Genomic DNA, 13,642 nt, shown 5'->3' with positions numbered 1-13,642 from the left:
CTTTCTAGTGGGGATGAAGAGGTCTTTAGGGGGGAGAGTGAGCAGTGTGCTGCAACGCTGATACGTAACACAGGGTGCCAGTAGAGAAACATAAACTAAGTATTTTACCCTTTACCCAAATATGGTGACACTCTGCCCCCAGTGTCCATTTCTCTCGAATGATCATTTCTTGTCACAATAATAGGTCGATACAATTTCACAAATACATACTTTTATGTATAACTTGTAATGAATACATACTGTTAGTACCACCCAAGAGAAAAATATAAATAATCACAAACAGCGCTTTATTACAAGGGGAAACTTTATTTTGCCGTACAGGTGGTCGTCAACAACAACAAAAAACACTTATGACACAGATGTCTCTTTTTTGACAGGTATCTTTTTTTGGGTGACACCTCCTTCCTTGACGTCAAAATACAGCTGGAGAAAAAACGGTTGTGCGCATGCGCTGTGGTGCAGGGGGGGGAAAGCTGTTTGAGGTCTTTGTTGAGATGGTGGAGACCTATAATTGAGACGAACCATAGCGACGATTGCACTATACGTTAATTTATTATTCTAGTCTATAGCAAATATTGAGAAGTGTAGCTAGAAACAGTCGAATTGCGTCGGAACATAAAAGTAACATTGTTTTGCGACAGCCGACGATTTTCTCTGTATACAAACACGCCGACGCTTCTGTTTTAAGGTGGCATATCTATCCAGCTTTTTAGCAGATGAACATCTTGTCTTGGTTCTTGTAAACACTGCGTCAGTGCCATCGCACAGCCATGAGGATCGTTTATTGCTAAAAGGAGTCCGTCTCCTGTTCAATCGTTAGATAAACATGAGAGAAGATAGCCATTCTTTGTCAGGAAGGCAGCCCATGGCAAGCGAGAGAGGGGGTGATCTGTCCTGCTGCGCGAAGGAGAAAGGGACACCCAAGAGGGGAGATCTGCGACCCTACAACGCCTGTCATCCTACTGCGAAGTAGCCTGCTGTGTCACTGGTCTGGGGAGATGGAGACTGTGGGGAAATTCGAGTTCAGCAGGAAGGATTTGATAGGACATGGGGCATTTGCTGTGGTGTTTAAAGGCAGGCACAGAGAGGTAAGGCGACGATGTTGTTTTTAGTTTGTTGTTGTGGGGTTTTCATACTTGCCAATTCTATGAATAAACTACCTTCAAATTAAATATAGAAGCCCTGTGGATCCATACGGTCTTAAATTCACGTTATATCCCTATGTTTTTTTTGTTATTGAGCACTGTGTTGATGTTGTACGACCTTAAGAGGCCCCGCCAGTGGGAGCTGAAAGATGCAATCATAACATTTGGTTTCAGCTAGGCTGGAAAAATATAACAGCCATTTGCAATGTAAATATGAACTTGGATTCTGTAATGAGTGCGTTGTTAGACGTGAGAATGGATAGGACAGCACATCGAATCGTCTTGGTCTTGTATAGACTGATAGAGTGATGATGGTGGTCGAGGGGGAGGAGGAGGAGTGGGGGGGGGGGGGGGTGTGGCGGCGGCTATTTAGTCTATGAACAGAGATTAATGTCATTATCATCAATTATGAAAATGATATCCCCAAACTGCATTAACATGGGGTTAGCCTAACCCTAACCACAAAGGCATGTTCAGACATGTCTATAATGGGTAGTCTGGCCTACTCATCTTGGTGGTCAACAGGTTTGTATTATAGGCCGCCACGAAACCAGTGCCACTTCCTGCAATTCAGAAATGTAAATGAATATTAATTTAAACGCCTTACTTTCATCACAGATTCAAACTGGATCCCAAGTCTTTGATCTTGTTCTTTGTTGGTCTGTAGAAACATGACTGGGAGGTGGCAGTGAAATGCATCAACAAGAAGAACCTGGCCAAATCTCAGACCCTTCTGGGGAAAGAGATCAAAATACTCAAGGTAAGACAACCGGTTTGATTTGTGTTATGGTCAAGATAGTCATTTCAATTTCAATAGCCTAATGTTGATTGCATGGTGTGCCAGAAATCATTTCCTATAATAATAATAATAATAATAATTTCCCTTTCCCTTTCTCAAGGAATTAAAACATGAGAACATTGTTGCCTTGCTTGACTTTCAGGTACGTTATCAACAATCTTACTCCTCTCTATCTCAGTTGTGTTGCAAGAAATGTGCAGATACATGCAGTGCTACCGTGATTTCCTGTTGTGTGTGTGTGTGTGTGTGTGTGTGTGTGTGTGTGTGTATGTATGAGATGGCTGTTTACACTTGAAAGCGTGTCAAGGCTTTCTTCCTGGTCCTAGTTTTCCTATCAGTTTCAGTCCCCCCCCCCCCCCCCCCCCCCCCCCCAGATGTCTCTGTATGTAAGGCTAGCATTATTAGGTTTGACCTATGACCAGCAGTCGACATTCTACTGTATCCTGACTTTGCACTTGGCCATCACGTGTTTCTCTGTTGACATACCAAGTACATGTGATCTCATTGGCCCTCAGGGTTATGCCTTAAGGGTCTCTGGGAGTTGTAGTGCCTCACCAGCTGTTCTCAACATGACTACCCTCTCCAAAAAGTTCTGGTCAAGTTTCACTATTGTGTATTAATGGGCTCCCTCTCCAAGAATTGCTGTCATACTCCCCAGATATGAGCGAATGACCACATGTTTGTTGTCTTCTTATGGAAATATATATGTAATATCAATATCAATGAATATATATGATTGTAAATATATGGTGGTGATTGTCTCTGAGGATGAACTCACTCAGGCTTGCTCCAGTCACAGGCTTATGTCGTCACAGTGCTCAGCTGATACAACAGCCCAGCCTGTTTACACCTGAGTCCAGCCCCGCAGACAGCCATGCAAACATTGTCTGTGTTATCAGGCATTCAGCCTCATGTACTCTATTTTGTTTTCCCATGGAGTAACATTACATTTGGAGGGAATAGTCTCTTCCCACAACCGCTGTTTGAGTCTTGGCAAGGGGGTAGACTAGACTGGGAATGGTGAGGAGGAGGATTAAACCCTTTTCCCGAGCCTATACGTTCCTCTCAAATGACTCACAGGTCGAGAACCGGTATGAGACATGTGCCTTTTCATCAAAGCATGTCTAACCTGTAGTGTAGCCTGTCATCTAGTCTGACACATATGGACGTGGTCCTCTGTGGCTCAGTTGGTACGCTTAGGTTTGATTCCCGCTGGGACTTGAACAATTTTCAAGTAGATGTTTTCCATGTACCTTTGCTGTAGCCCCCTGGACAAAAATACATGTCTGTTAAGTGTGTGTGTGTGTGTGTGTGTGTGTGTGTGTGTGTGTGTGTGTGTGTGTGTGTGTGTGTGTGTGTGTGTGTGTGTGTGAGAGAGAGAGAGAGAGAGAGTGTGTACTGCGCTGCACTGGACTGCTGGGCACAGTGCCACATGTGAGTGGTGTGATGTTGGCAGGAGAGAAGCCACACCCGTTATGTGGATCCGACTTTGGTAACATGCCTGGGGGTTAGGTGGAGGTGTGTGTGTGGGTGTTTGTATTTGTGTGGGGCGGTGCAGGGGGACACACCTGCTCTTTGGGTGGATGAGTGGGGTGTACTAATCCCCCAACATCCTCTGGTAAACAGGTGTTCCACGTCGCAGGCAGACAATCCTAAATGCAACTGGCTCAGCTAGGTAAGCGTTTCCCACCACAGGTGACCAATTGATCTAAGTGGTTATGATGTGTGGGAGACTTGTAGTTCATCAAAGACGCGGGATCCTCTCTCTCCATGAATGAGTAATGAGGTTCATAGCCAACTGACATCCAGGTCTATTGATTGTTTTAACATTCAGTGTCATTGCTAGCTGCTGAATGACCACATGTTGGATAGACAGACATATGGTAGATAGACTCTCGGTAAAGCCAAGTACCCCACAGGGCCGTCCAACTTGAGTTCTAATGACAAAGGTTTTTCTTTGTTTGTAGCCTGTTGAGAAGACAAAATGTCAAATATCCAGTGATGTTCAGGCACTGTAGTTGGTGAGCGGAGTTTTGAATTCTGTCGCTGTGCCGACACAAGGTCTTGAGAGAGGTCGGACAGACAGAGGTTATGTTTTATGGATTGTTGGTAGACAGTATTGACTCTTAACCTTTAACATCTGACCCCTGGGCTGAGCGCTGTGCTGCAGTGGGAGTGCTTTGCCTTCTATATTCATTTGCGACTCCAAAGTCAGGGACATTGATTTCCTGTTCCTCCTCTGGACGAGCAGACCTCCTCTGGAGGAGACTAGACTAGTCTGACTAGCAGTCCTACTTGCATGTCAGTGTGAATGGTGAACACTTTGATTCCCAATTCAACTATGTTGACTTACCAGAGTTCCCACGCTCTTATCGGCTTGTGTAACAAAGCCAACCAAAGTCATGTGAAGCATGTTTATTAGGCAGACAGAGTGAGGCCTATTTGTATAGAGTCCCATCCCGTTGCAGGGGTAGTGTAGCCTATATGTAGGCTATTGTCCTCCTCTGTACACTGGTTAGCTCACTGTCATTGAAGCGTTAAATATGTCCCTATCATGTCTCCCCCCCCTGCAGGATCCAATAGTACTCTTGTCACCTCACTAGCTGGCCCTCTTCTCTGGGCACGTAGGATTAAGCTGGCCGCATGCCTGTTTTTGCACAGCTGACACTGTTGATTCACTTCTCCCCTCCAGTTGTCATAAACAGCCAATGTTACCAGGTCATTAAAACCAAAACCACCTCAGGCAGACAAGTCGTTCTGTCTGGCCCTGCCTGCCTGGCAAAGTACAATGGAGACCAGATGGCTGGCTGGTTGCTATCTCCCAACGTGGCCAAAAGAAAACTTCAGAAGCGCTGACTCAACAGTACTTTGCTCAGGGATCAGCCAGTACTCAAGCCCCTGATTGGTTGCTGAGAGGAGACCAGGAGACAGGGGGGGAGAGCGGGGTCATCTGTTGCTACGTGATAAGAGGGCTTTTTGAAGTGGGGCTAGTCTGTCTTGTTGTTGTAAGGTCTGTACCACAGAAAGGCCCTTGGAAAGTGGAGAGAGAGAGAAAAGAGGTCTGTTGCGTCTCTGTAATGCCCATCTGTTTGTAATGGCAAAACACAGCCAAGTCACTGAGGCTGTCGTATGGCTTTCTAATTGTTAGTTTGTGTTGTTTTGGAAGCATAATTAGGCTAGTTTTGGTTTGAGACATCAGACTTGTACTTTTTCTTTCTCCCCTTAGACTTGTACTTACTCTCTCTGTATCATCAGACTGGTACTGTTTCTAACCTCCCTAGTGATCCAATATTGCCTTTGGCAGCCCAACCAACCCCCCCCCCCCCCCCCCCCTTAGAATAATCCAATATGTTCAGAGCTCAATTTTAATTCAGATAGAGGCCAGTGCAACTCTCTGAGACGGCACAGAATCCTCTTTTATTACACCCCCTTCATTACACATTTATGCTCTTGAAAAGTAATTCATCCCGACAGTTGCCATGGAGAAGATGATTAGTTTCCTGAATTGAAAGGTTCAATGTCCTGTTTGTGTGTTATGAATCCCGCCTGTGTTGTTAGCGCTTGATAACACCCTGTGTTATGATAGCCTACTTAGTGGTTTTAATTTATGAGGTTTAAGCCTAGCTCTCGCTCGCTCCAAACAGTTTATGAGGAGTCGCTCTGTTTTTTGTTGTTGTTGTGATCATTTTTCCAAAAGCAAAAGAGGCAGCTGTGATAGTAGTAAAACCCTGTAACAGTTAGCTCGGCTACATATTGATCTTGATCCCCTTCACCTTTAGTTGAATGAGCGCGATGACTCACACAATCCCTTTAGCCCTGAGCATGGTTCACACTTCAGCTATCACAACAGGCAGGGATGTTTTTTACGTGACCTCTGTGACCCTGTGACCTCTCTCCTTGCCTGATCTGTGTTAACCTCCCGTGACCCCCACCTCCCACCTCCCAGCAGACACAAGACCACACCTTAACCCTGTTAACTCAGCACAAATGGCCCAGATGGTTGGCCTCATGCCATCACCTCTTCATCAGTAGAAAGGCAGGGAGCTTCGTGCTCTGGATGGGGTCAGATGAGGCATGTGGCTCGAACCTGAGGCTTTGAAATCAGATGTCAAAGATACAACGGGGATGTCAATGATGCAATACAGCAGTATGAACAGACTTGTCACTGTCACTGTGCCTTCATCACCTCCTGCCCCGTAACGCAAACACAAACACACAACCCAAGATATTGCTATATCTGCTATATCTCCTTTTGTATTGGCATGCCTCCAGAAACTGTTGTTGTTGTTGTTGTTGTTGTAGTATCTAGCCTTTGTCCTTGACCATGCTGACATGTGTTTCTCTCTCTCTTTCCAGGAAACTGCCAGTTCTGTGTACCTGGTAATGGAGGTAGGCCTGGTGTCAAGTTCTCCTTGTTTTCGTTTCAGTCCCCTGCTCCCGCCCCCCCCCCGTCCTGCTCCCGCCCGCCCCTCACCGAGACTGTCATTAGCAAGGCTCTGTCCTCAGGCTCACAGGAAACATGAGTTGCGGAGAGAGAATTAACTGTTCCTTTAAGAAGGAAAAACATCAAACAGCCCAGGCCAAGAGAACTTGTATCCTGGGTGTCAACAAATCAAACGATCCATTCTGCAACCTTGGTCTGCTATTTCTCAACATTTGTTTTCAGTCAACTGTTTCAATGCCCGCATGAGCGTATCAAGTAGAATGCATGGCCATGAGGCTACTTCATTCGATGTGGTATGCTAGTCTGGACATTGGAACATGCTTTGTCTTAACCACCAACCATGTACATCTGAGGGGCCTTACAAGACTTTTCAGAAAGACAGTTAAGTTAAGTCAAAACAAGAACAGCACGACTGATATCCTGCTGTTCACTTGCCTGTTTCTTGTTAGCTTTATTGTTGAAAGGGAACTTGAATGTGTTGGATAGAGCAATGACACAGTCGGAAACCTTTCAAGGTTGCACAAAAGATTTCAAAGGCCTACTGTTGTCAAACTCACCACCCAGAGATCAGGGTTGCATTCATATTAAAAGCTACTTCAACCCAACCACACCTCCCTAGTAGGGGGTATTAATGATCAATCCGGGTCGGTGGGTGTCAGACACTTCAAGGCTTATTTTTCCTTCAATTATTTCAACCTCAGTGTGTTTTCTTTCTCTGCTGAATCAATGTTCTCTAATGTAATTCCCCTTCATCTCTCTCTCTCTCTGTAATCTAGTACTGCAACGGAGGAGACCTGGCTGACTATCTGCATTGTAAGTTGACGGTTTCTATATATCTGTCTGTCTGTCTGTCTGTCTGTCTTTCTATCTAGCTCACTATCTATCTATCTATCTATCTATCTATCTATCTATCTATCTATCTGTCTATCTATCAGAACCCCTGAGAGACTCTCTCATCAGGATCTTATGTGGTTCTATGATTCCTCATGCCCTCCTCCTTAGCTGTCAGACAAATCACATCTGAGTGTCTGGGGGGGGTGTCATACATTGCCTAGGTCTTTATTTTAAGACTTATTTGGGCATTTGTTTTAGACCCTAGCGTAGCATGAGAGCCTATGAGTCTTGGCAAGCAAGACTCCTCATGTGGTTACCTAAGCACTGTAGTCTCACTGTAGTGAGTGTGAGATGATTTGAAACTGTACAGTAGGTCACAGGCTCCAGTGAATACATGCATTCCTGAAGCTCATTCCGTGTCGAATGCAATTGGGGAAGGAGGCTTAATCCATTTAAGTGATTCACATAATCATTTTGAGTTCCGAGATTACCAAGCCTATTGTGCATAATGTTTTTAGAGTGCTTCACGATGGGAGGCTGGCTCATGTGAAAACAGAGACAAAGTAACTCAGAATAAGGGTGTGTTTTCAAATAACAAGATAAAGCAGAGGTGATGTAAGGGCGGGTAATGAGGGTGTAGGCTGAAGCATACACAGTTTGTTTACCCAGACTCCCCCAGCCAGGCCAGGACCAGGAAGCTGAGTGTTTGTAGGCTGGGGACGCGGAGCAGGTTGGGCCTCTCTGGAAAGGAAACACAGTTTGTTTACCCAGACTCCCCCCAGCCAGGTTCCAGAACCAGGAAGCTGAGTGTTTGTAGGCTGGGGACGCGGAGTAGGTTGGGCCTGGAGGGAGGGGCAGGACACACGGAATTCCACAGACAGACGAGGGAGGGATCGTGAGACGGCACGCCACGGTCCATGTCTGAGGGAGGGCGTTGATTGGAGAGGGAGGGCAGTGGTGTGACGAGGAGTTAGTTGCGAGAGGATGACGAGGAGAGGAGGCAAGGCCGCTCCTTCTGCCTCTTCTGGGTCATCTTTAGTCAGTCGATAGAGTTAGAAGTGGAATGAATGTGCATGTTGGGCTCTATGATGTAACCGAAGGCTAACCACATATCACAGTCACTGAAATGAAAGTTCTGTGTTGAGAAAGAGCTTCATTTGCATACGTTTGAGAGTCAAATCCTGGAGGTATTATGCTGTTAACAGTCATCTTTGCCACCCTACCGCCTTCTCTCTCCCCCCCTCCCCCCCCCCCCCCCCCTCTCTCCCATAGCCAAGGGCACCCTGAGTGAGGACACCATCCGGGTGTTTCTGCTGCAGATCGCTGGGGCCATGAGAGTCCTGCAGGCCAAGGGGATCATTCACAGAGACCTCAAACCCCAGAACATCCTGCTGACGTACCCTGCAGGACGCAAGTCCCAGTCCAACAACACCTGCATCAAGATAGGTGTGTGTGTGTGTGTGTGTGTGTGTGTGTGTGTGTGTGTGTGTGTGTGTGTGTGTGTGTGTGTGTGTGTGTGTGTGTGTGTGTGTGTGTGTGTGTGTGTGCGTTTGTGCGTGCGTGCGTGCGTGCGTGCGTGCGTGCCTTCTATCTTACCACAGAAATTATTCATCGATGTCTAGTTAGTTTATAATCAGCCTTATTAATTCATCATCACCTCTGTGCAAATAATTCATATTTAGCATCGAGACAGTTGTGCTTCTTCAGACAGAACGGCTTGCCTGTGTGCAGAACGAAACAGACTGAAGCATGCCTCGCAGCAGAGTGCCATAATCCTCATGCCTCTGCTGAAACCTGCTCAGCACCGAGGCCGAGACACACTCTCTGAAACCGGATCACTTTGGCGAAGCTTTATGCCGCTTTAAGTAGTCAGCGGTGATGTACGTTTGTGCCTGGGGACACTTAACTTCGTTTCTCATCTGACCACGAACGTTATCGCTGATTTAAAGGTGGTGATTGTTTATGTGGCGGTGGTATTGGGGAGGACGACGCACATCAGACATGAAAGCCTTTGATTAAACGATGTGCTCCAGTGTGTGTTGAGGGTAATGTGTCGCAGGAGACCGATAGAAGGCTCAATAAGGCCGATACTTCAGACCCGTCCTCCTAGTGGCCCAGTAGGAGAATCAACTTTTTTTTCCCCTCCACGGTAACCTCTATAGACAGCCTCTTTAGGCAGCCTCTTTAGACAGCCTCTTTATTTGATGTTCCGCTCGGCGTAAACATTCTGGCCTGAGGCTCTGTAGCGCAGTATCTCAGCACGCAGCTGCATCCTTTTATCTGACTTTAGTAATTCATCCTCTCTCCCCCTCTCTCTCCCCTCTCTTTCTCTCTCTCCCCTCTCTTTCTCTCTCTGTCTCTCTCCCCCTCTCTCTCCCCTCTCTTTCTCTCTCTATCTCTGCCTCTCTCTCTCTATCTCTCTCTCTCTCCCCCTCTCTCTCCCCTCTCTTTCTCTCTGTCTCTCTCTCTCTGTCTCTCTCTCTGTCTCTGCCTCTCTCTTTCTCTGTCTCTCTCTCCCTCTCCCCTCTCTCTATCTCTCTCTCTCTCTCTCTCTCCAGCTGACTTTGGGTTTGCCAGGTACCTCCAGACCAACATGATGGCAGCCACCCTGTGTGGGTCACCCATGTACATGGTGAGAACCCTCTCTCACCCCTCTGACCAACCTATACACACACACAATACATGACCAGTGCCACACTCAAATGTTTCCCCCTGCCCCCCCTCCAGGCACCTGAAGTCATCATGTCCCAGAACTACGATGCCAAGGCCGACCTGTGGAGCATCGGAACCATAGTGTTTCAGTGCCTGACAGGGAAGGCCCCTTTTCAGGTGAACACCACAGTCCTTGTCGTAGTGCTTGATCTCTCACACACACACACACACACACACACACACACACGTTCAATGCTTTACCAAAATGAGACTGTTCAAGTGGTTAATATAAAACACAATGTTCTGAGAGAGAGAGAGACGCACACGCACACACACAGTGAGTCAGAGACACTAGGAACATAGACATTCCCATGGTTAGTATTTGCGTATTTCCTGTAATATTTCAGACTGGTGTGGCAGCAATCCGTTCTGGTTCTCTCTGGGAGGCTCAGTTAAACAGGCGTGCTTTTCTCTCCAGGTCATGTGAGAGATGGCAATCTGGAGTTCAGAAGGAGGTCTGTTGTTGATCTGTCCTCTCAGTGCCCCCAGGCTCTCATAAGCATCAAAACATGACATAGTCAAAGGGAAAACATGAAGGTCTCCTGTCCATGGCAATGATTTACATACATACATACATTTGCCATGAATATGAATATATGCCATGAATGTGAATATTTTCCCTCTTCATATCTCTACTTGGCCCTCACATGTTGCAACACGTGTATGCACACACACACACACACACACACACACACACACACACACACACACACATTGTTTATGTGATTGTTTTATGTGCTCCAAACAGGCTAGCAGTCCCCAGGACCTTCGGTTGTTTTATGAGAAAAACAAGAACCTAAGCCCCAAGTACGTTTCATCATCTCTAGTGACTGTTGGTGTTGGTGTTGGTGTTGGTGTGTGCGTGCGTGCGTGCGTGCGTGCCTGTGTTTAGAGAGAGAGGGCATCAATCCCATTGCCTGTCACATGTGATGTTGCTTTGTGGAATGTCCATACTCATAATTAGTTACGAGAGGTCTGTTGATGTGGATAGATTTTTTAATCAGCTAATGCTGCGGAGAATAGCATTGAGTCATTCCCTGTCATGTGTTTATTAGATTAACAACAGATTTATTGGGGATATATATCATACTGGACACACAAACTGGACTGTATTTTAGGACCAGGTGTCTTACTGTACCACAATTCCCATGTCCTTTTGGCCTTGACCTGGCCCTGATGAGTGTAAAGTATAAAATCAAATAAAAGTTGTATTTATCAGATACACATGCTAATGCTAATAAACAAAAAAACAATAACATAAAGTGTCATAGTATTAGTAGCAGAAACAGAACAACAATATTGGGCAGTAGAAATGGTAGTATGAAATGGCAGTAGAAATTGGTAAAAATGGTGTAAGTGTGGGAATGTGTGTGTGTGTGTGTGTGTGTGTGTGTGAGAGAGAGAGAGAGAAATTGGAGAATGCGGCTGAACTGGATTGAGGTGGGTGGGGTGGGGTTGGGGGGGGGCTGAGGTAGTGACAGTTGAGCGGGGGTTACCATGGGTACCATAGTGTACCATGTCCATGGACCATGACCGTCGTATGTTGATGGTTCCCCGTCTCTCTCTGTCCTCCCAGCATCCCCAGAGAGACCTCCAGCCACCTGAGGCACCTGCTCCAGGGGCTGCTGCAACGCAACCACAAGGACCGCATGGACTTTGGTCAGTAGGACCGCTCTCATTGTGTGGTCATACCTCCTTCTCAACACTGGACCCGTTCTTAACCCTAACCATTTTCTCCCTTTCCTCATCTGTTCCTCTTCTTCTTCTTCTTCTTCTTCTTCTCCTTCTTCTTCTCATTTTAGAGGAGTTCTTCCGTCACGCCTTCCTCGAGGCGAGCTCGTCCATGAAGAAGAGTGAGTAGCTCTGCGTTAGTCCTTCATCCTTCCATCCGTCCACCCATCCCCTAATCCAAACATGCATACCTCGCTGAAATGGATTTGTACTCATTTTCTCATGTTGGCTTTGTGTTATTATTGATTTGCCCAGCAAATCTATCATATGCAAAATGTGTCACTTGATTTGTTATTGGTTCGATCCTTTTTTGTTACAAGAACAGCAATATTAAGTGTGTGTGTGTGTGTGTGTGTTTACAGCAACCCCTGCTGTGACCATGACATGCTTTCCCAGCTCAGCATCAGCCAGCTCCTGTAGCAGCTCATCCACCTCACACCTGGCCTCCCCTCCGGTGAGTGAGCGTGTGTGAGTGTGTGAGAGCCTGTGTGATCGAGTGTGTGTGTGAGTGAGCTTGTGTGAGCGTGTGTGTGTGTGTGTGTGTGTGTGTGTGTGTTAGCATGTATGAGTGTGAGTCTGTGCGCACTTGTTTGTGTGTGCCTAAGTGTCCATGGGTGCTATGTGTGATTGTTTATCCAGTGTGATCCAGAGCTGACAGTTAGAATCCCAGTGATAAGTGGCCATGGAACCCAGTCTAATCACTGATGATGATACCGTGGTAAACTCTGTCACATAAGCACCAGCTGTCTGACTTAATGAACCACAGGGAGGTATTTCTGACAGACCAGAGCTACCATTGATGTGTGCAATGGCACGCTGCCTTGTATGTGTGTGTGTGTGAGTGGGTTTGTTGAGTGCTTTTTGTCTAATGTGTGTTCTGTAAGTGGGAGTAGGGCAGTATGCTTCTGCTAGTGTTCAAATAATGAGGTTTAGTGTGTGTGTGTGTGTGTGTGTGTGTGTGTGTGTGTGTGTGTGTGTGTGTGTGTGTGTGTGTGTGTGTGTGTGTGTGTGTGTGTGTGTGTGTGTGTGTGTGTGTGTGTGTGTGTGTGTGTGTGTGTGGTCTGACACAGTCGTGGATCAGTTAGATATCTGTGTGTGGCCAGTGTAATAAAGCTGAGAGTGGTGTCAGTGTTCGATCCCTCCTCTCTCCTCCATCTGTCCCCTGGCTACTCCTCTGGTCAATTAGATGTTTGACTTAATGAACCACAGGGAGGTATTTCTGTTCACTGAAACAGACCAGAGCTACCATTGATGTGTGCAGTGGCACGCTGCCGTGTGTGTGTGTGTGTGTGTGTGTGCGTGTGCGTGTGTGCGTGCATGCCTGGTTTTTGGGGTGGGGTAGGCAGCAAAAGGTGTGTGTGTAGTAGGGTCAGGACTGTGGTGGTCATCGCTCCTCTCTCTCCTCTGCAGCAGTCCCTGGCTGAGGTCCAGCAGCTGCGGCCCAAGGCCCTGGCCTCTCCTACCCAGGATGCCCCTGGCTTCCTCCTGAAGGACTCGTCCGGAGGGGGCGGCAGCAGCAAGAACTCTTCTTGTGACACGGACGACTTTGTCATGGTCCCCGCCCAGTTCCCCAGTAAGCCACCAACCATAGTTCCCTCATTAACCACAGGCATACCATTCTTTTTTCTATCATCATTATCTGTTGTTATTGGATAGAGATAGTAGAGAAAGACAGGAAAGTAAGGATGGAAGAGGGTATGTCAGCAGGACATGGGCCGGATTCGAACCCATGCCGACATGGGCATATGTGTGCTCTGTAGTCCATGGTGCTAGACCACTGGACCACCCCAGGGCGTGGTGCTAGACCACTGGACCACCCCAGGCCGTGGTCCTAGACCACTGGACCACCCCAGGGCGTGGTGCTAGACCACTGGACCACCCCAGGGCGTGGTGCTAAAACTGAACCACCCCAGGCCACATGCATACGATCCTGAGGTCGCGAGAACCAGAGGTGTTCAATTCAGATCACTTTCTGTC

At 47.0% G+C, this 13,642-nt stretch overlaps 1 protein-coding gene across 7 annotated transcripts in view; it reads left to right on the top strand.

Annotated features, from left to right (window-relative positions):
* Nucleotides 1-477: 477 nt before the first annotated feature.
* The window catches only part of ulk1b (unc-51 like autophagy activating kinase 1), a 23,056-nt gene continuing 9,891 nt past the window's right edge, over nt 478-13,642 (top strand). For 6 of the 7 annotated variants that reach the window (XM_083670297.1, XM_083670292.1, XM_083670296.1 and 3 more), the window contains exons 1-13: nt 478-1,088; nt 1,813-1,905; nt 2,045-2,086; nt 6,301-6,333; nt 7,165-7,201; nt 8,495-8,668; nt 9,781-9,854; nt 9,950-10,051; nt 10,683-10,741; nt 11,511-11,593; nt 11,737-11,787; nt 12,028-12,119; nt 13,076-13,238. In XM_083670297.1, coding sequence (XP_083526423.1) covers nt 999-1,088; nt 1,813-1,905; nt 2,045-2,086; nt 6,301-6,333; nt 7,165-7,201; nt 8,495-8,668; nt 9,781-9,854; nt 9,950-10,051; nt 10,683-10,741; nt 11,511-11,593; nt 11,737-11,787; nt 12,028-12,119; nt 13,076-13,238 — 1,093 coding nt within the window. In that variant the 5' untranslated portion in view covers nt 478-998. The remainder of the gene's footprint in view (nt 1,089-1,812; nt 1,906-2,044; nt 2,087-6,300; nt 6,334-7,164; nt 7,202-8,494; nt 8,669-9,780; nt 9,855-9,949; nt 10,052-10,682; nt 10,742-11,510; nt 11,594-11,736; nt 11,788-12,027; nt 12,120-13,075; nt 13,239-13,642) is intronic. The other variant, XM_083670294.1, reaches the window with a different exon arrangement.

Source organism: Argentina silus (genome assembly GCF_951799395.1).
Source record: "Argentina silus genome assembly, chromosome: 5".
In the NCBI taxonomy this organism is placed as follows: Eukaryota; Metazoa; Chordata; class Actinopteri; order Argentiniformes; family Argentinidae; genus Argentina; species Argentina silus.
Note: the sequence above shows the minus strand (reverse complement) of the source record. Positions and strands in the feature narration are given on the sequence as shown.